This window comes from Corapipo altera, unplaced genomic scaffold (genome assembly GCF_003945725.1).
Source record: "Corapipo altera isolate COAL_440 unplaced genomic scaffold, ASM394572v1 308, whole genome shotgun sequence".
NCBI classification, from domain to species: Eukaryota; Metazoa; Chordata; class Aves; order Passeriformes; family Pipridae; genus Corapipo; species Corapipo altera.
The window spans coordinates 3,275,946-3,297,931 of NW_020884925.1; the positions used below are offsets into that span (position 1 = coordinate 3,275,946).

Here is a 21,986-nt window from a genome sequence, read left to right on the forward strand (position 1 = left end):
GGGAAGGTTTGGGAAGGGAAGGTTTGGGAAGGGAAGGTTTGGGAAGGGAAGGTTTGGGAAGGGAAGGTTTGGGAAGGGAAGGTTTGGGAAGGGAAGGTTTGGGAAGGGAAGGTTTGGGAAGGGAAGGCACCACTTCCTGTCACAAAGCAAAAACACTCAGGAAAAATTGCTGCCGGGTGATGCCCGTTTGGTGATTTTGCTTAAATCCTTTTATCAGCGCAGATCACAGTCTGTGATGCCTGCTGGGCTGGTGCTGAGAAAAAAAAATCTCCGGAGCAGTTAATTAGGGGTGAGATAAGAAAGGGTTTATGATGCCAAGGCAAAAGGTGTTACAAGACAGCGCCCCTGCTGTGCCTGAGATGTTACATTTTATAATACCCTCCATCCAATCCCAGATGTGTCCACCCTGTGGCCTTTACTCTGGACCGCCCCGGGGTCCACCCCCTGAAAACGGGTCTAGGGTGTATTTCGGGACCACCTACTTCATCATCTTCACCATCTTCAGAGCACAAAGGGTACACATCACCCTGTTTTTGACCGTGTTCTGTGGTTTAGGCCAAGATACAAGCATTCTCCAAACAATCTAGGCCTTGCCTTGACAAAAGATTAAACATTTCTGCTGTATTCGGGGGTAGGAGTGATCTAGGGAGCATAGAACGGGGTAACAGGGTTAAGGAATGTGTAAACTAAGGGTGTTAGAGGGAAAGGGACAAGGGAGGGAGGGTTGCTGCTTTTAAAATCTACTTATAAAACTTATAAGGCTTACCAATATTAGAGAAATAAAAAAAAATTAGGGGCTTAAGGCATCATCTGCCAAATGCTTAGACCGAAGACTAGATATATATAAATAATAAACCTAAAGCATCTTGCTCAGGATGCCCTTTAGACTGTACCTTCAGACTGAGACCACGTGTCCAGACCTGGAGAATTTTAGACTTAATGACAAACCTCAAGATTAACAAAGAAATCTCTTCTGAAACTCCTAATGAAAAAAAAGTAATCTACAATAGTTGAGATCCTGCTATGGCAGAATTCTGAACATGACGAAAAAAGGAACTTAGGAAAGGCATACTGAAGTAAAAAACAAACAAATGAACAAACAAAAAAGCCATGGAAACGAAACAACCCAAACATCTGGATTATAAGTAAATCAGTTAGGAACCCTCCATCCCATTTTTTCAGTATTATTTGTAATATTATGGGTGTGAACTTGAAAACATTATTTTAATCAAACAGGTGATTCAGAAAAGGGAAACTATTTCCCCAAGAAACAAATTTTCCCCCTCCAATTTCAGAACAGATGTTACTAAAAGTGACTGGCCAACTACCCTCACCAGAAATCACACAACTAAGTTTTTTCAAGAATAAAAGCTCTGAAAAATGTTTAGGGTTCCCTCTCTTAATTTCTGAGGCCGACTGAAGCTTTAGCTCGTTGGAACAAGATGGATACAGCAGGAAAACATTCTTGCTGTGCTTTAAGATCTACAGAAACATATTGCTCTCTGCAAACAAAGTTACAATGCACTTTGCAGATCTGTACCTCCTTACTCTTGCCTCAGTTGCCAGCCAGGAGTGCCAAAACTTAAAACCTATAAACTTCTGTGCTTCTCCTGCCTGCCCAGTGCTCTGGGGGGAAGCACACCCTGGCTGTGGGGCAAGGCACAGGGTGAAGGTTGTGCTTCAGCCTCTCTCCATACCTGTAGAAAGATCAGACGTAATTTAGCACCTGCAGGTTGAATTCAAGTCTGAAAAAGTGAGTCTTCAGAGCTGGGTCAGTGTCAGACATCCCCAAATCACTGCTGAGGATCGTGTCACAGCTGTAGCCTTGGCCAGTGCTTTAATTCAGAATTTCATCTAGATTCTAAATCATACATTACTCTGAAGGGGAGAAAAAGGTTAGTCAAAAATCATTTGATGTAAGATCCAGTCTGGTATCTGCAGCTCAGCTAACACAGAGAACATCCTTCAACACCACCTAAACATGGTTACCACGTGACAATCCTAACAAGAAAATGAAACATGCATAATTATATAATACATAATATTATCCCTTTCCCATACCCACCCCACCCCTTCAGACATACTTACAGTACCAATTTACGTGTACTCCATTCTACTCAAAACAGATGGTAACATACAAGAACTGTGATACAATTTTCTTTATTAAAAATAATTTACAGCATTGGTAACATTTTATGCGCAATTTTCATCAATCAAACTTAAGGTTTATCTCTACAATACTTACTGAACTTAAAACTTACACTGTTCTGTTGGCTTTAAACAGCAGATATTGATTTGCAGTTGCTTAAATATGATTAATATACATGGTTTCATGTTCTTACACTTAGGTGTAAAATGTATAAACATCAACACTATCCCAAAGCTTTCTGGTTTGGGACAGGGAGGAAGAGGGAAGCAAGGAGAGAAAACATTTAGAAAAATTGTAACAGATTTTTCCTCCAAATCAAAATGGAGAGAGAAGTCTGGATTAAACACATCTAACACACCGAGTCACTTCTCAGAGAGGTACATGTCCTCCTATGCTTTAAGATACTAGAGAGGTCTAATGAACAACGTTTGGGGTGTGATCACAGCAGTTCTGTCCATGCCCTGCACTCCCAGAGGCCCCACCTAAAGGGGTCACTGCTGCCCACCTAAAGCTCACAGGATCCCAGCAGTCCTAAGTTAAACACCTTCCCTTGGCTGCTGGGCTTTACAACATTCCCTGCTGCACAGGGGAGTGGGAACAGGCACGTTCCCAGGGATCATGGGGTGCTACCTGCACTGGCAGTTCACCCCACGGGAGGAGCTGGGTCCCACACAGCCCCCCTGCACCCCAGGGGCACAGACCCAAGGGGAGCAGTCAGCCTGCACAGCTCAGGTGCCACTGACCTGAGATGGACCCGCTGCAGCAACAAGAGCAGGAGCCTCCAGCTGAGCAGCCCCAGGCACGGCTCAGAACCTCCCTCTCTCTCTCCCCCTCTGTCTCACGGACTGTAAGACACAGGAGTGCAGCAGAACTAAAGTAGCTGTTGTGGTAATGAAAGCCATCATGTCTCTGAAAAGAGCTGAATGCTCTACTGGTGAAGACTTGCAGACAAGTCACATCCCTTGAAATTGTGCTTAACTTCACCAGTTTGCCTTGACAGGGCTTGGATCCCTGTCTCCTGAAGCACTGAGAGAGGGTGGGAGGCTGTGTTCCCTTCGAGCTTCAGCAGTTACACAAGCTGTAAACAGGCTTGGAGTTCCAGTTTTATCATCTGCATCAGGCATCACAATGTGCCAGCACTAAATTCCCATTTTCTGCCCAGTAATGTACATTTTCTTGAACTAAATCAGGAATATACACTTTGAGCTGGGATAAAATAGCATTAGACACTGCTGTGCAAGGAGTAAGATCTGCTCAGTCACTCTGGATAGAATCAGTGGGAATGTACCACAGACCAGGGACTCATTCAGCTGGATGTTACAATCAAACCCGCACCCACTGATCCCCCGATCAGTGGCAGGAGTCACCGGAAGGGTTTTCATCTCACCTGAAAGGAAACCACATCAGACTAGTGAAACATAAAAACAGATTACACACAACTTCAAACTTTAGTGCACTCTGTCTGATAAAATAGAAAAAGATATATTGAAGTTTTGTCAGTGAAATTAAATTAGTTTGGCCTTTGAACAGTCAAAAAATGAACACACTGTAATTATGTAACTGTGAGGGGTTTTGGGGGTTTTGTTTGGGGTTTTTTTTAAGGAATGTCAAACATACTATTTAAAGAATTGAACAGTGCATCTGTTAGTTTGCAAGTCAGCTAGCTTAGTGTCTGGTTATAAATTAAAAGCACAGGTAAGTAAAGCTAATATTTTGAGATTTAAGACGATGTTTATCAAGAACAAAAAGTCTTCAAGCACAAGGCAAGTATTGCAGTTTTGTTGTCCAGCAGCAATTAATCTCTACACAAACCCTTGGAGGAGTGAGGAATCTTTTCAGGATACAGGAGCACAGCAGGAGCGGGTTGGAGCTGCACTCCCTGGACAGCTGGGACACAGCAACGCTCAGGGAAGGGGGAACACGAGCGACTCTGCAGCAGCTCTGCACCTGGTGCTGATCTGAGCTGGGGGACGGGGTTGACCCTCCTGTGCTGACAGTCACAGCCACTGCAGTGCCACAGGAGACTCCTCCAGTGTTCTGGGCTCTTCCACAGGGCAACGGGACACTTTGGGAGAGCTGTGAACTGACAGCACATGAGAAGCAGTAAAAGGCAGCACAGCCACCCGGCCCTTGAACATCTGAGAAGTACAGCTTATTAGACACAGGTTGTAATTAAAGCAGAGGAATTTAAACAGTCCTAGGAGATGTTTTCAAAGATTTTTAAAGGCTAAAACCCTTCAGGGAGGTACTTTGTTTGATGATATTGCAGACAGCACAGGAAAATCTGATGCCACAAACAACAAACTGCATCCCTTGAAGCAGATATGACAAACTTCAACAGAAGGGCATCAACAAACCTGCATGAACCAAACAACTGTGAGCTTTGTTTTTAAATGCAGAAATGTTTCCCATATTTCTAAGCACACATTTCATAGCTTGAGCAGTTTTAAATCTGTATCCAGATGAAATATAATCCCATAATAAAGGTAAGGAGGTCATCATCTGCGATACAGGACACCACGGGCCTCACGTGGACTGCTTTTTGTTCAGCCCATAACCTGAAGAACAAGGAATTCAAAACTCTGCATCTTTTTTAAGCTCCAGATGAAAAAAAAAAATTTCTGTTTGGCCTTTAAGATTCCAGGCCATCTGCTACCCTTAAACCAACAAACAGATTTACAGGTGCAAAAACTGAGTGGAAACAACTGCAGAAAATCCTCTTACATAAGAATCTTCAGCACAATCAGTTTCGGATTTCGCATAGTTTATTTACAAAATGGTCTGATAAAACATCCCCTCCATACTTACAGCTCTCTGCCACAATACACATGTTGATTTTAGCAATGTTTAATAGCACCATTAGAATATTATTTAAAATCAGAAAGGATCTTGTTGCAGTTACAATGATTCACAATCTTTTACATCCATGGACGAAGTAACTTTGAGCACACTAGGACTGTTTGCAGTTCCACAGTACAGATTCCTGGGTTCACACAAGGCATTTGCAGAGTTACCAGTTATGCAAGGTACCCAGACAGTCAGTAGCTACTATAAGAATCTTCGGGCCACAAAGTTTAGACTTCCACCATGCTTGTATAAAGTTATCTCCATGTTGTTTTCAAACAAGGCAATCACGCTGAATACTTTTCCAGTGCTCGTCTTCAAAATAAAAGCAAAAAAAGAGAAACTAATTAAGTTTTGTTTTCCCTTCCCCTGGCTTATTAGCAGCTAACATTCTAACCCCATGTTTTGTTGAACACAAGGGAATTCAACCCTCTTATGTGCCACTACAGCCCCGAGACTGCTGGGAGCAGATGGGGGGCTTGTTTTAGTGCCCAGTGTAGATGGAGCGGGGAGCGGGCGACGTGCCCGGTGTAACCAAGAAAACACCATGTCCCTAAGGTGGCACCAACTGTGTTCTGGCAGAGCCAAAGCCTCTCTCAAATCATCACACCCTTGTCTTTAAAAGCACCTGAAAGAGCAACAACTCAATTCTACCCTAACACAGTGCCCAGGAGAGGGAAAACAACACCCAAAAGAACAGTCAGGTACTCCAGGTTGCATACACAGTTGTGTAGAAAGAACACGTGTGTATGTGCTTTGGGAAACTTCTACAGCCATGCCAACCTGCAGGCAGCACTATAAGTTTACCTTCCAAGAGAACTAAGTCTTGTTTTTTTCCTGCTTTGCTTCCTGTCGTCAGGACTAACTTTTCTTTCTCTGCTTTCAATCGTCAGCACGTTCACCAGAGAAATTAAAAATATTGCAAAGATACCTTAACATCCAAAGTCATTCTGGGCGACAGCTCTGGAGGGAACAATATGGAAAACTGCTCTTTGCCAGTGAGACCCAAAGTGCTCGGGTTTTCCCCGGGACGAAACTGCAGTGGAGCGATGCCGATCCCAACCAGCTGACTCCTGTGCACCTTCTCGAAGCTTTCAGCCAGCACGGCTTTAACACCCTGCAAACAACGAGAGCACTGAGACCTTCACACACACCTTACGTCCAAAACCCTGCCACCAAACTAAGAGCAAAGACAGCACTTTACACCAGTCCTCTAAGTGCACTGGAGTGTCTTTTAGTTTTACAGCAGATGGAAGCAAACAAGCCAGAGCAGGCCCAGGGAGTATGACATGGGGCTCGTCACAGACAGTGACCTTGCTGGAGTCAGCGGGACATGAATCAGTGGCTGACTATTATTATTCTGAATATTAGTGGAAATCAGTCTCCAATAGTGAGATACTGAACACCCCCTGGAGACCAAAGAGAGGTCAGCACTAGATAAATGTCTAATTTATCTCAAAGTCTGGTACCCAAGAGGGTAAGTTACATAATTAAGAAATCCTGACTTATCCCGACTAGTGATTCTTTCCCATGAAGATTCTAACAAAGAAAGCATACGATGTGTTTTTAGGTACTTCCAGAAAAAACCAAAACCACGCCCCAAACCCAAACAAACCAGCAGTACCAGTAAAAAAGGCCCTTTTGCAGCCCAGTCTCTTGAGCTGCCCAGTCCATACTTCTTTCCTGCCAGAATAATGACAGGAATGCCTTCCTTCTGGTACAGCTCCGCTGCCTCAAACACATCCAGCTGTGGAATGGCAAAGTGACACAGTGTGAGTGACTTCTAAACCTGCTCCCCCACTTCAGAGTAGCTGTGCAAACAAATGCATTCCTACCGTTTGTCCTGATGGGAAGTGAATTGTTTTAGGAGCTGGTTTTCCTATGAACTTATTCAGAAGCTTGATGTTTGCAAAGGTACCTCTTGTCATGACAGCATCATTACCTCTTCGAGCCCCATAAGAGTTGAATTCACGAGGTGTGAGTCTAGAATGAAAAGCAAATTGAAGAGGGAATCAGTTACTTTAAAGGTTATCCAGTTAAAAGGATATTATGATTTTTTTATCATTATTGCAGCATATCTAAGTCTTTGGTGCAAGATGTAAGGAACTAGTCCTCCAAAGATGTAATTATTATAAATCATGAACAGCATGTGTAAACCACTGCTAGATTACTCAGGAGGAAAGCTGCAATTTAAAATTGATTTTCTACAACTTCATTATGAAGTGCTACAAGCAGTGTGGTACTTCCAGGAGAATTATGGGCAGACAGTTCTAGGAAACAGCCCAGCTCACTACTTCTCTTACCATTACCATCACATTTATTAACAAGGCTTGTACCAAACTGAGAGCTTTACTCATCAATCAACCAACCATCCTGGAATTAAAGGCCAATTTTTTTTTTCTTTCCTGCAATGAGACTCCTTCAGACTGAATGTAATGGTTAGAAAGAAGAGTCCACACCATATTCAGTTATAAAGCTGGGCTTCATTTTCTTAAACTGACCTGTTAAAAAAGATCTGATCATCTGTGCATCTCCCTGCTCCTGAGGCCAGTGACAATGACTGACCTCAGCTAACAGACCAGGCACTGATCTGTACATGAGGACATCAGTTCTGCCCTGGTACTCCTGTGGCAGCAGCTGTTACTGTGGCCAGGGCTGTGGGGAGCAGCTCTTTAGGGGGGTGTCTCAGTGTCTGCTGTACCCTGGACAGGCTGCCCAGAAGGTGATGACTTTGGGCTTCTCCCCACACAATGTCCCCTTTCTGCAGAGGGGCAGCTCTAAAGGACAGCAGCCCTGCTGCTCAGTTCCCAGCCATGTGCAGCACTCCTGTGCCACAACAGGGGCTGGTGAAGGTGCCAAGTGCTCACCCTTTGCTGGTCAGGTACTTGGCAGCAGCACTGCTCCTGGCAATGCTCCCAGCAGGGGATATGTGATCTGTGGTGACAGAGTCCCCCAGGTACAGCAAGACATGGGCGTTTTCAACGGGCTGTGGTGCAACTGGTTCTTTGGCCTGAAAGGGAAGGGGCAGGGGAAAGAACAGAAGGGAAAAAAGTGTAAGAAACATTTTCTTCCAAGACCCTTAGAGACATAAAACATATCTGCAGTATTTGAAGGCACCTTGATGTACAGGCTCCACTCATTCCAGAGACACAAACAGTATTTCAAGGACTGAGAAATATTAGTGATAATTAAATTTGTTACTTAAACATCGAAGATTTACTGGAATAGCTATTCCTTTACTCCAATGCAATGCATATCATCTGATGGATAGATCTGTTGTACTTACAAGTTTATCAAAAAAGGAAGGACATCTGATATAAGTAGATTTTGAATCCCAGGGAAATAAAGTTGACTCTGGTGCTTCCAGTAAATTCCATCGTTTGTTTCCTTTCTACAAGAAAGAAAATGAATCAAAACGAACAGAAATTAGTTAATTATATTTTTACATTCAGAAACCAAAGACTCACTGGTGATTTTCTATTACTCACTATAATTTAGTAAATAATTTTCTATCATATATTACAAGTTCCCTCGCTGGATACTACTTATGAATCACCTTTTAATGCCAGTATCCATCCCACTTAAAGCCCTGGAAGTCACTGATAAACCGACCACATTCAACTGGAAGATACTATGAAGCTACAATGAAAAGCAACCTTTAAATTATGTGGAATAAAAGACCATTCTTACCTCCATCTTTTCCTTCAATTCCTTAAACATGGATGATATCACATACTCTTCCTCCACTGTGTGAAGCTCTTTTCGGGTGGGCCAAATATCTCGTAAGTAAATACTTTTGCCATTAAAGCCAATGCCTGAGTAAGATTTCAAACACAACAGCAGTTTAAAGAATAAAACACGAGCCTTCAGATTTATATTAGAATATAAACATGTACACATTCAGGCCTTCAGAGATGGTACCAAACAGGCAACGAATCTGAGCAGTGGAATGGATGCTTTGCTTTAGCCACAGGTAACACCAAGCACTCAAACACCCAGGCTGTGGTGCTGAAAAGCACGTGCAGAGCTCTCCCCACGTGCCCTGCATGCAGAATTGGAAGCTGTAAGACAACACTCACCCAGAGGCTCCGTGTCAAAGTCTATCCTGACGGTGCCTGCGATGGCGTAGGCCACCACCAGAGGGGGGGACGCCAGGTAGTTGGCACGGACACAGTCACACAGGCGGCCCTCGAAGTTCTTCGTGCCAGACAACACCCCACAGGCAATGATATCACCCTGAGAGGCAGAGCCAGGTGTATTGTTAACAGCAATTTGTGGTGCTGGTTTGGGTTAGCTACCTCAGATGTGCTTTAGCATTCCACTTCAAACATCTCCTCTAACACTACAGCTGCTCTCTCCCACTACCCTTCTCTTCTCGTTTTCCCTTCTGACCTTCTGATGAGTTCTCCTGTCCCTTCAGTCAACTCCTCTCCTGCCTTTTATTTCTTGTATTTTTCTTCTGCTTCAGAAGAGGAAAAAAGCTGCAGCTGTTGAGACACTGCTGGTTAAAGTGATTTGAGTCCACAGCTCCTTAAAAACCTCCTCTTCATTTATGACACAAACCCCACACGTTGCATAAGATTAGATCATATGTATTTACTTTGTAATTTCCAGCTGAATGCTACAAATACCATTTATAACATTTATTATACACAGCAATGAATTGTCAGGTCTCCCTGACTTGCAAATGTGCAAAAACATCATGCAAAGCCCAAACCAACAATGAAGTGTATTTTGCATGGATTGCTGTATTTCCTGATTTCTTAACTGGGTGGGAAACTCATTTCTGTATTTAATAAGCCAGGCAGAGCTTTACCTGTTTTATTGCATTCCTGATGGCTTCTGGCAAAGGGGCCGTGTTCCCAACACAGGTGGAACACCCATAACCAACCACCTCAAACCTACATGGGAAAACCAAACAAGTCACACATTCCATGGTCACAAGCAATTTGTCAGCAAAACTGCTTTTTCTTTTATTAGCAATCCCTAAGATTTTTTTTTCCTTTGGCAGTTAAAACTCTTTAGGAGGTGAGCAGCAGACGTTACATCTCACTGATGCAAGGCACAGCTGGGCACTGCTGCAGAATTATGAGCATAATCTGCTGTGGAGCAACCAAAACCATGCTGAACAACCCTTGACAGCAGCAATGTCAAGAGAAGACTAGTGCAGACTGTCCTGACAAATTTGCATCCAGCTTCCACTTTTAAAATACATCATCGAGTGCATCCTGTCCTGCCAAACACTTATAATCAAGGAGTTGAGTACTGAAAGAGTTCAGATGGGGTAGAGCTACACAAAGTAAAGTGGGAATACAACAGGGTAAAACAATTTTAAGTCAGCAAGTAAAATGAAAATCTATTAAGAACTATCCAACTCCAACTGAACAGCAATCCTATTTATCAGCTGGTACAACCCCCCTGTGCACCACCTGCCTCAAGCAGCAAGGGGAGCCAGGCCTTACCCGAGCTTGCTGAGGTATGGCAATACTCCACTGGAACTGAGGTAATGTGTAACCATGCCACTGCCTGGTGATAAACTTGTTCTGATGTAGGGCTTCACCACCAGCCCAGCCTCCACGGCTTTTTTGGCCAGGAGTCCTACCAAACAAAAAGGGAAAAAGCCAAAGAGACAGATTATGATTTGTATATCCCTTTATATCCCTCAACACAACACCTGTATGCTGCTACCTTAGTTAAACGAAGCATAAAAACCCACAGAGGATTAGACAACTTCCAGTTTATTAAATTATTAAAGCAACTACTGGTCTGAATAAAGTTTCTTAACTCATAATAATACCATACAGGTTTTTGTTCCCATTCCCATTTTCTTTTCTGTAAGGAAAATGTCTTTCCCATGTTCTAGCTGACACTGCAAATCCATTCAGTGTTAGAGACTGGCCACAGAGCCCCAAAGGGAAGCTCACCTTGGCCACAGAGGACCTTAAAACATGAGAGCAAAGTGTGACACGTGAGCTGTTCCAGCAAAGCCATCTGCAGCTTGTGAATGTGCAGCAGATACCCCTTAAAAAGTGACACATCAACTGTTCAGCAGTGCAGAGTTTCTGTCCTGTTCCGTGGTGTTCCAGCTCATCATCATCCAGGACAGGCTCCAAGCTAAAGCCCCCCTGTGCATCAACTGTGTCACCCCACAAGAGCCCTGCAATTGCTTCCCTGCTGGAGTACTACCAAGTGTAAATATTCTTAATTACTCTCTTTAATACTGCTTTATGGCACAAACTTGGAGACTGTATTCTGGAAAAACAACTTTCACTGGATCACCTCCAGAACACACAAGTTAAGGCTACAAGGCTGTAGTTTCAAAACCTTTACGTGGAGTTACTGCAGAGAACCTCCAGAAGTGAAAACATGGGGCACCACAAAGGCTGTGGGCTGTGTGCTCCTGACATACCTGCAGCCAGCATGACAGAGGGGTTGCAGTTGTTGGTGCAGCTGATCACTGCAGCAATGACCACACAGCCGTGGGACAGCTTGTATTCATTTCCTTCATACTGAACAGGCACCGTGTCCTTCTGCTTCTCAGCTGCAATCTGGAACCCCTTCACACCACACTGGGGGGCAAAGATACTTGTTAGCAGCTGCTACAGTACACAAAGGATGACAGCAGAGAGACCAAGGGAAGCCTCATCTTGAAATAACACTCAGCTGTGCCATTAGGAACCTTCAAAGGGATTTCACAGGCAGCCCTCAGTTCACACTCCTCTGTAAATACACTGCTCTCATCATCCTTCCTTCACAACTGCTTTAACTCTGCAGCACTTGGGAACAAATGCCAGTCTACAAGTGGCTGATGCCACAACTCATTCCCTGCTGTCCAGCAAAGAACAACCCCTTATGAGTCCCTGTCTAATCCTACACAACACTTGTTGATGAATTAGAAGCATGTCCAAGATTAACTGTAAGAGTATGGTAACTAAACCAGAGTAGGTAATTAGCATTTCACACCCTCACCTGAGTGCTCCCAGCACTCAAACATCCTCAGGGGTCCCTTTCAACCTCAACCTTTGCCTTCCACAATCAGCTCCCACTTCCTCCAGCACGACTGACCACTGGGTCACAGCCTCAGTAAAAGCCAAAGCCAACAGGATGAATTCTTACTAACACTGCTGCCAGTCTTGAACTTTAGTGACAAACACTAAAAATGAAGGTACATTCCTGTATTGGCTGCATTCTTAGATACCTGAATACATCCCTAACCAAAAATAATACCTTAGAGTAAAAACATTCACTCTGTGAAGTCGAGTAAAGCTGTAAGCAAAAATCATTTGCTAAGTTAAGAACCTGGAATGCTGCTCAGCTACAAATCTTGGCAGTCATTCTGAATCTCCTCTAAGATATGATGAGTTTTCTCCTGATAAATTCTGTTGTGGAAATCAAGTAACACACAACTGTTTAAAAAATCCTTGAAAAAGTGAAAAAGTTTCACAAGCTCACACTGTGTATTACTTAAAGCTCTTCCTCCCTAGCAATCTAAACTGTGACATTAAGGATATTTGGAAGCTCCTGCCAAACCACTTATGATTTACCAACTACTACCCTTGGGACACTTGTCAAGCAAGAACAGAACACCCTGGCCAAGCAGCTGTGTAGCAATAAGGAGGGTCAGCAGCTGTGCAGGGAACAGGCAACATAACATTGATTCACATGGATTATAGGAAATACCTCAGGAAGGGAACATCAGTGGTACAAACCTTTTCATTTAAGCAGGCTTGGAAGTCACTCTTCATGTTATTAACAGCCACTCTGTCTTGGGATCTCTTGGGACCACTGACATATGGAATTATAGAACTTAGACTAACTTGCACTACCTAAAAAACCAAGGAACAGAAAGCACAGGCATTACCAATCCCAGCCCAGCAGGACATGGATGTGGAACTCTTGTTAAAAATCTGAATGTTCACAGACATTTACAACTCTGGGCTTCCATTTTCAAGACCACTCACTGTAAAAGGCTACTCATCTTATTCCAGGGGTTTCAACATTATCCTTAACTTTTCTACCATCCATAAGATTCGAGAGTGACTGAAATTCAGCATCTGTTAGTTGACATAATGTTACTGTACTTCCCTTATTTTCCCCACCCCCTCTTATGTTTTGCAAATAAACTCTGCTTCTTGAAATTGTGAGTTAATACATAACAACTTTGCTGAAAGCAATGCAAGTGACGGGGAGACAGGCCTGTTAAATCCTCTGCAGTTATTCAGGAGAATCAAACCCCACCAAGTCCTTTCCAGCATACCTGGGAATACTCAGGTTCTCTGGAAGAACTCTCATCATTTCTAAATAACTTCACAGCTTTAAGATATGCTTCCATGACTTCAAGCTTGGCCTTGTCCAAACCTTAGGAAGGTGATTTCAAACATGAGAAGAGTCACATTAAAGACATAAGAAAAACAAAACACACAATTTTCAGAAGTTTAGATCCTTAAGTGTAACATTCAAAGTACTTTTTTTTCAAGCACACCACTTCCATACCCCAACCTCCAGAAACTATTCAGGAATGATACACAATTTAAAACATTTATAAATGATTATATTTTTTTCTAAATTAGCTTAACTCATCTTCTTACACCAAGGAATAAAATAAGTTATTCCAGCTCTAGCAGTTGTGACTCTAATTAAATTTACAGATGTGTCCCTGAAGGCCATAAGGCTTTTCTCTGTTAAGATTTACTGGTTTAATACAGACCATGTGCTGAGCTGACAATAGGCAGAATTGCTGGCTACTGTTTGGAAACTGTTCATTTGCTCTGCAGTAGCCAGACAAACATATTTGCTGTTAAAAATATTTAACTCATTTAAAACTGAAAGATTTCATTTCAGAAAAGCTCCCTCATGAACGAGCCTTTTTCGGTCTCTGCAGCAGCTTGATAAGGAATTGTCCTTCTCCTTGTTTAGCCTGAAATCATGAGCTTCAAAGGGAAACAATCCACTGGGTAAAAAAATCAGGGATGTGATTTGTTCTGCAGATTCACTCCTTTCCAGTAATCATTTTAAATTTTGATTCTGTAGGGAATCTACAGGTGGTTAATGGATTCGTTTCAAATTGAGAAGACTTACATTCCATACCCATTTCAAAATGTAACTGAGAATTTCCTTCATACTTTTCTTTTAAAGGGTGTTTTCAAAAACAAGGGCTGTGGATGTTCAAAAATAACATAATGTTCATAAATCAGGTATTAGACAAATGAACCAGACTGGACACAAACCTCAAGCACAAGTCTAATTATACATTAAATCCACATCAGAACTCTACACAGTGTAAAAACTATGGAGTTCTAAGCAAAAAAATTGTATTACCACAAATCAAAAGCACAATTAGAAGGAATCACTATTTTAATTTCATCTTTACCTGTATGCTTTAAGTGCTTCAGTGTCACATTATCAACAGGGAAAAAACTCAGAATAGCACCATATTCAGGACACATATTTGCTATTGTGGTTCGGTCTGCTACAGACAGCTGGGAAACACCACTCCCAAAAAACTCCACAAACTTTCCAGCCACCTCAGCTTGCCTCAGATGCTGTTGGAAAGAACACACAACAACACTTGTTATGTGCAGAGGTACAATGCAAGCCATTGTTTACAACAATTCATGACTCATGAACATTTAATATAAAAAGCTGAAACCCTAAGGCTACGTTTGAAAAAAAAAAAAATTATTATAAATTACTTTTTAGTGAAAGAGGACATGTAAATAAAATGACTGTAAGGGTAAAGAAAAACCTGCTACTTCAAAGGACTAGTAAATAAAAATGGTTAGAGATCATTTGTACCTTTCTGCACTGCCCTGATCAAAGGTGCACTAAAAACACTCCCGGCGTTTAATTCAGGTCTCAAACGCCACTGGTGCTACTGGCAACAAACTCTCTCCAGCCCGAAAAGGCATCAAACACTTACCTTTGTAATGCTCAGAACAATATCTATGGAGGTGGCAAAGGGGCTGACTGTGCCTGTGAGCTCACAGCCCACCACCTCGGGCAGGGTGAGGGTGAGGGGCATTCCCAGCATCACTGCTTCCGTCTCGATGCCCCCGACGCCTGGAAGGGAACATCACAGTGCTTCCCGTCAGCTTAACTGACCAACACTCTGCATGTTCAGCTCCTAAAAATCTATGAACACCCTTTCTGTTAAGCCTACAGGCTGTGACAACAAACATATTGCTGCTTCTCTTGCAAGTGAAGGACACCCCTCCATTCCCGACACGGACACAGCAAGAAATGCAGGAGTTGCGTTAAATCAAAATCCAAAATCCAAACCAAGCATGACCACTGCTCGAGTTAAATGTCACAGCCAAGCAGAAAACATTTTATATCTAAAGCTAATTTTCTGAGAGAAACCTTCATGCAAATTTTTGATGTACAAACAGCACTTATTTGAATATCAGTTGGTTTTTGGCTGTTTTCTCTTTTAATTACAGAGTCATTTCTCAGTGGAAAGAAATGTTAGTCAAGATTGCTTTTAGACAAGAAACATGCAGAAGAATAATTCAAGAGTCTGTTATGCTTGAGATATGAACATGCAGCTTTAGTGTGCCTGTCCCAGTGCAATGAAGTTATTCTGAGCATACTTACCCCAGCCCAAGATACCCAAGCCATTTACCATGGTTGTGTGGGAATCTGTGCCAACCACACTATCGGGATAGAGCAAATCCTTAACTTCAAAAACAACTTTGGACAAATATTCCAAGTTCACTTGGTGAGCCGTTCCAGTCTCAGGTGGAATTATGGAAATATTCTTGAAAACCTTTGAACTCCACTGAAATGTTTTCAAAACAAGAAGAAAAAGAGTTGCATTTTTTTCAAAGGTATATTTAATTCTTAGAACATAACTAAAAAGGCAAAGCTAAGACACAATAAAGGAGTCCTTACTATTTACCCAGGGGGCTTTTGCTCCTTTGTCAAACAGAGGCATCTGATCCCCCTGGATACATTCCTAATTATCAACAAAACCACTCACTCAACTCCTGTGAAGGCTGAATCAATAATTCATACCTACCTTTCAAAAGCAGGGCAGCAGCAATCTCTTACCTTCCAGTTCACACAACTTATTTCAAGCCCACCTAAGACTGATATTTAGAGAACAGAACCTAAGCACTTGTATTTATAGCAGAATTTATGTTTATAGCATAACTGAGTTTAGGTTTGACACTCCTGAGTGAGACCATCTGCAAACTCAGGATGGTACATTTAACAGAGCTGACATGGAAACTTGTAACAAGATTCAGCTTGGCCATTTCCTTCTTTAATAATGTAAAAGCTAATTTGCTTCAGAGAGAAACCTCCCAGTCTACACATATGAAAAGAGTCTTAGATCATTGCACTGAATTCCTAAACCATGTCAAATTAGTTCCTATGATGAGGATCAAATACCAATGTTGCAGGTCTCTCTGCCCAGCAGCAAAGAAGCTGATGCTCCCCACGGGACTTGTGGTGCCCAGTCTGAGAGCAGCCGTGTCTGAACACTGCTCTCTTCAGCACTTCCAGCTCCAGGAAGTTTTATAACAGGGCTGGAGATAAATGAACCCTTTATCCAGAAATTCATTGTGACCTAAGGCACTGAGCTCAGGAAAAGGCATTAAAAACACTAATGCTTCATAAATCCCCATGGACAAGAACTAAATCAGAGTAAACTTTTTCAAGTTAGAAAGCCAGTTTTCTGCTCCTGTATTAAATTCAGATTTGAGAGTCTAACACTTCCAAATGATTACATTTAAATTTATCATCTAAACCTGAACACTGGTAGACAAATGGCTCCTACAAAAAGCCCAGAACCCAAAGCCAGCAGGTACACAGACATACCTTAAAAAACTGAAGCCTCTCTCTATTTCTGCCAAATTCCATCTCCTGATTTTTCAATACCGTCTCAGGCCTAGAAGACAACAAGTTTACAAGGACTGTCATAATGCATTTCAAATTACACAAGAACAAGTTGTAGTTTTAGCTTGTTTGATGAAAGACTCATTTAAGCCTGCAGGACTATTTGAAGTGGTTTATTAGAACAAAGATAATTGCTTCCCTGCAGCAAGCTTTCTGTAAACAGTAAGAAACAGCTGACTCCACCTGTACTGCTCCTGAGAACAGGTTTATTCCAGGTATGGTTTGCCTAAAGCATCTGATCTCAGAAACACTTTAAGGGATCTACTCCAGGCATCGATACACAGAAGCTTTTTTACCCCCCTCACAGGCTGCACACCTCAAAACCCCACACAGTAAAGAACCCAGATGTTCACTAGCTACTGGAAAAACATGCTCCACGTTCAGAACTAGCCCTCAGCAGCTGAGTAGAACATCAGGGCAATTGTGACTGTCCTCCATTCCTCCATTTCCCTCCATGCCACAATTTTTTCTTCACAAGTACTCATCCGTAGCCTCATAAAATGAACTATCTTTTCTTAGTAAGTGTTGTATTTATTAAGATACTGGTAGTTGATATAACAGAGTAATCCATAACTTAAGAGGAATATTCTCTGCTTTGAGTAGCTTCCTTAGGGAATACATGTGCTTTGTGCCAGGAAGCTCTCAATTTTCAGAGGTGTATTTTACACCATGAGCCTTCCCTTTCCTCCCTGCAGCAGCAGCAGTTCAGCAGCTCCAGTGCTCTGCCAGGCCCTGAGGGACAGTCAGTGTGACACTGCAGCTCCATCACCACCCCTGCTGGGCTGTGCCACAGCACCAGTGCTGCTGAGAACACCACCCCTCCTGCACTCCTGCACTGAGCAGGAATGTTCCCACAGCTACAAAATTACCATGGCATTCAGCACAGTATCTGTGGGATACAGATTGGATCAGCTGGTAAATGCTCCACCTGTCCAGCACAGGCAGATTGGGATCTGAACAGTCCATCCCACCAAGGAGGCAGCTCAAAGGGAAGGGTGATTATGTGTAATTGGCAGAGATGGAGCAGCACACACCGACCTGGGAATAACACAGAAACCTGGGCAAGGCAGAGATGAGCCTCCCCTGGGCTATTACAGGGCAGGATATTTACTGAATTGCAGCTCAGTGACAGATGGGCTGTGAGATCCTGTAAAGATTGGGGGATGATGTATAAGCTACTTCTAAGAGCCAGAGACTTCTGAAAAGTTATCACACAAAAGCTATAAATTACTTTCAGAAATAAACTAAGGCTTTACTGATTTTTTCACTCGGGTTTGCTTTCCAACATACAGAGGATTATGATCCTCTGCTTTGCTGTCCTTGTGAAGAAACAAGGGAAGTATCAAAATTTAATTTAAAAGTCACAGCCATAAGCCAATAGTTGGCCATCTGCACTGAGTTCAGTAAAGCTCTTCTTGTAAAACAATAAATTTATTGCAGACTAATTCATATCTGCTACATGTGACCTTCTTCTATCTACTGAAACCTGCCTATGGCACAGCTGAAGAGGACAGACGTGTAAAAAAACCCCATTTCCATGAGCTGCCACAGGCAGAGCTCAACGACACACAAGGTACAAAGTGACTCAGAAGAGGCTGCATACTCAGGCACGGGCTGCAGGTGGAAGGGGCAGAGGATGGGAGCGTTCTCGATCTGCGCGTTGAAGGGCGCGGGGTGGCGGCCGGACTCGCAGGGCCCGCCCCTGCAGCCGCCCTGGCCCCGGCACGGCACCTTCCGGGGCTGCGCCCGCAGCGGCGACAGCCGGGCCGGCGGCTTCGGTGCCTCCCCGCCGCCGGGGTTGGGGGCGTTCTGTATTGCACTGCAACACAAAGAGAACCACAGCTCCGTCAGTAGTTTGCTCTTCCCCACTCCCACCTCGGTTTTTTTGCAATCCCTTCAACAGATTATAAAACATCATCTGAAAAAAATACGAGTTATTTTACTACAAGCCTGTCTCAAAGTAAACTACCGCTGGATAAGCTTAGTTAAGTAATGTGGCACGGTGAGAAGTAAATGAACAGAACTGCATTGTCCGAAAGATTAACACCACACAACTCCTTCCATTTGTTCACAACAGGCCAGAAATCTTTATAAAGAGCACTGCAAAGGCTGAACTCAGGGTTTTAAACTTGGAAGGTGTTCACACAGTCTCATCCAAACAGCAGAATCAACTTGTTTCTTTTCTTTTTTTAAGACTGTTCCGTACGTGTTCTGTTAAATCCACAGAGGAATGATTACAGGCAAAGCTTTCTCAAGGAAAGAAATGTAACCTTATTATTTAATTAGGCTTTTCATTTAAATTCTCAAAGATTCAGATAAATTTTATACACTATTCAAGTCAGTCAGAAGTAGGACAGAAAAGCTGGAGGGTTTTTTTAAAAATCAACTCCATACAGCACAGTACCCTCTATTTGTACAACATCCAGTCTGTGCAGGAGAGCAAAGACAGCTTGTAAAAAACTAATGACTATTTGCCTCTCAGTAATTCCCAAATCACATATCTGCAATTAAAGCCACCGCTTTCTCCTGCTTTAGTAACACAGGCAGATACTCAGTTATCAAAGGGCAGGAGAGTGCTGGCTCAGAGATACCTCCTGTAAATCCCAGCCCAGCCCACCAGGCCCTGGCCTGCAGGAGGTGGGAGCTCAGTGAAAGCAGCACAAACCACCCTGCAGGGAAGGGCTTCTTATCACAGCCCAGCAGCTGCCGAGGCCCAAAAGCTTCCCAAGTGATGCTCCAGGGCCTGGATTTATCATCACAAAGCAGCACACTGAGACCTCTTGCCAATGCTTGGTCTGCCTGATAATTTTAGGCTGGCCTAATTGCAATGGAATCAGCTGTCCCTGCAGACACAGGCACGGCCATAGCACAGCACTGACACGGCACATCTGCGGCACAACCACCAACCAGACTGAAATCCTGGGAGCCCCTGGAAGGCTGACAGAAATGACTCACACACACATGTCCATCTGACCACAGGCCTCTCTTCCCCACGAACTTTTAAAATTCCCAAAGAGCCTGAGCAATTTATGCAATTCTGCATGAGTTTGGAAGGCTCCACGATGGAGGGGCAGGGGAGAAGGTGGAGGGAAGCCACATTATTTAGTGTTTCCTTCAGCAAACACTGAATAAAACTCAAGTTGTTCCTCTTCTGCAGTATTATGTTTCTAGCAAAGGCAGCCCCGGGCTGTGTTCATCACATCACTGCCTGTCAGACAAGGAAAACCACACTGGTAGTTTTCCAGTCCTCATACTTGTCCAGACTTCTCCAAGTACACTTATCCTCTCTGAAAATATATGCAGCTACATTTATCTGTTTGAACAATATAAACAGAGCAAAGCAAAATTACAAACTCCCTCTGCCTCATCCTCTTGAGACATTTTCTGGAAACCATGCCAGATCCTGTTATTTCAGAAAAATCCTGCCCAGAATTGGGATTATCAGTCAGCTTCACCCAGAATGCCTCACAAACATTCTTCCTCTCCTTCAAGAGTGTTAATTTAGCCATTTTTATCCAGCCCTTTTTCAATTACCACCACATCTCATTGCAAGGATCCACCCAGGATAAATGATTTGATGGGACAGTACCAGGACCTGAATGAATCCACACCTCAACTGTCAAACAAAAATGTATGGTTTGTAAAAGAAAAGTACATTACCATTTGCTGAAATCAATCTGCAGAGAATGGTCAACAGTGAGATCAGTGGGGCAGGCAGGGTTGACTTTCACAGGATCTCCTCCAGCATTTCTCACAGCTTCCCTCATGGCAGCAAAATCCACCATCGCTGGGATTCCACTGACAGATGGAAAAACAAAATAGCACACGAGACATGAACGCACCAAAACACACAAACTTCTTTTTAACATTATTTAATTCTAGATCTAGCTAAGTCTCATTTCAGATGACAACCCCCTGTTATTGTATTCTCTCAGTTTTAAAGGGCTTCAACCATTTCTAAAGCTGGTGGAGCTGGTTCACGTTCCCCTCACGTGTGAGGACATGAGCACAGAAGCACCTCAGACACAGCCACAGCTCTGGTGTCTGGCTGTGCTTCCCTGCAGAGCTAATCTTTAGATACTCCTCACCTTTATGGTAGAACCTTGCTGTACATTTTAACACCTCAGCAGGTGTTCTTTGTCTAACAGAGCCACTTCTGAAGCTCATAGCATTTCACAAAACTATTTGTGTTGCTATGACACGGATAATAAGCACACCTGAAGTACAGAGCTGAGAGGGGGTAATGTTTATACAACACAGAACTACATAAACCTCACTGGCTTTGCCTGCTAAGCAGAAGTTACCTCAAATTTATTATTATCATAATTCCTTTTATAATTATCTTGCTTCTTAATAAATAGAGTCAGTGAGACAGCTTCAATTGAATGTTTGCAAGTTGCTGAAGGACTGCCCTTTCAGCTATGCCAGAGTCCAATCACAAAGAAAGTTAATATCCTAAGAGACTGCTTTTTAGATGTATGTATTATTCATGATTCAACTGGATTACTCATTGTGGAATAAGCAATATTTAATCTTCAATTATCTCAAGCAAGAATTCCATGTATTTCAGTGAACCATCTGGCTACAGCCAAACATCACCACTTCCATTTGTGTTCCAGCTCTTATCCTGTGAAGTGTTCCTCGTGGACCAGCAGCTTCAGCCTTGCCAACCTGCACTAAAGCCAGGGCACCCTATGGAACAGCTCCTGCCCTTGCATCATATGGAACTATCACAAGGAATCCCCTGAACAGCAGAAGCAGTGTACAGGCTTCCAGTGGAAAAGCAGACCCTTGGGTGTCAAAGGCGAGGTGGGATTTATTCCCAAGCCCAAGGACTGCACATCAGCTCAGTGAGTTCACACAGGTGCTTTCAGGGCTTTTGGTGCTCCCACACTTACGTGAAGTCTTGAAGAACAACTCTGGCAGGACAGAAGGGCACTTCGACATGGTTCTGTTTTGTTTTCCAGTCCAGGATGTTCATGGCATCCGTCTCCTTCACCAGGAAGCCGTCGCAGTTGCGGACGCTGGACTCGAGCAGCACTCGGATGGAGTAAGGCAGAGTGTCTGGGAGCAGGGACACAGAGTAAGGCAGAGT

At 43.2% G+C, this 21,986-nt stretch overlaps 1 protein-coding gene across 2 annotated transcripts in view; it reads right to left on the bottom strand.

The window, feature by feature from the left end:
* Positions 1–4,896: 4,896 nt before the first annotated feature.
* IREB2 (iron responsive element binding protein 2) overlaps positions 4,897–21,986 on the bottom strand; it is a 20,892-nt gene continuing 3,802 nt past the window's right edge. The window contains exons 3-22 of one of the 2 annotated variants that reach the window (XM_027657661.1): positions 21,790–21,955; positions 20,552–20,689; positions 18,495–18,710; positions 16,814–16,883; positions 15,587–15,770; positions 14,913–15,052; positions 14,364–14,535; positions 13,251–13,351; positions 12,703–12,819; positions 11,403–11,562; positions 10,456–10,591; positions 9,810–9,894; positions 9,073–9,229; positions 8,684–8,808; positions 8,280–8,384; positions 7,861–8,003; positions 6,829–6,976; positions 6,618–6,740; positions 5,925–6,110; positions 4,897–5,308 (exon numbers count right to left, since the gene is read on the bottom strand). In XM_027657661.1, coding sequence (XP_027513462.1) covers positions 5,198–5,308; positions 5,925–6,110; positions 6,618–6,740; positions 6,829–6,976; positions 7,861–8,003; positions 8,280–8,384; positions 8,684–8,808; positions 9,073–9,229; positions 9,810–9,894; positions 10,456–10,591; positions 11,403–11,562; positions 12,703–12,819; positions 13,251–13,351; positions 14,364–14,535; positions 14,913–15,052; positions 15,587–15,770; positions 16,814–16,883; positions 18,495–18,710; positions 20,552–20,689; positions 21,790–21,955 — 2,783 coding nt within the window. In that variant the 3' untranslated portion in view covers positions 4,897–5,197. The remainder of the gene's footprint in view (positions 5,309–5,924; positions 6,111–6,617; positions 6,741–6,828; positions 6,977–7,860; positions 8,004–8,279; positions 8,385–8,683; positions 8,809–9,072; positions 9,230–9,809; positions 9,895–10,455; positions 10,592–11,402; positions 11,563–12,702; positions 12,820–13,250; positions 13,352–14,363; positions 14,536–14,912; positions 15,053–15,586; positions 15,771–16,813; positions 16,884–18,494; positions 18,711–20,551; positions 20,690–21,789; positions 21,956–21,986) is intronic. The other variant, XM_027657662.1, reaches the window with a different exon arrangement.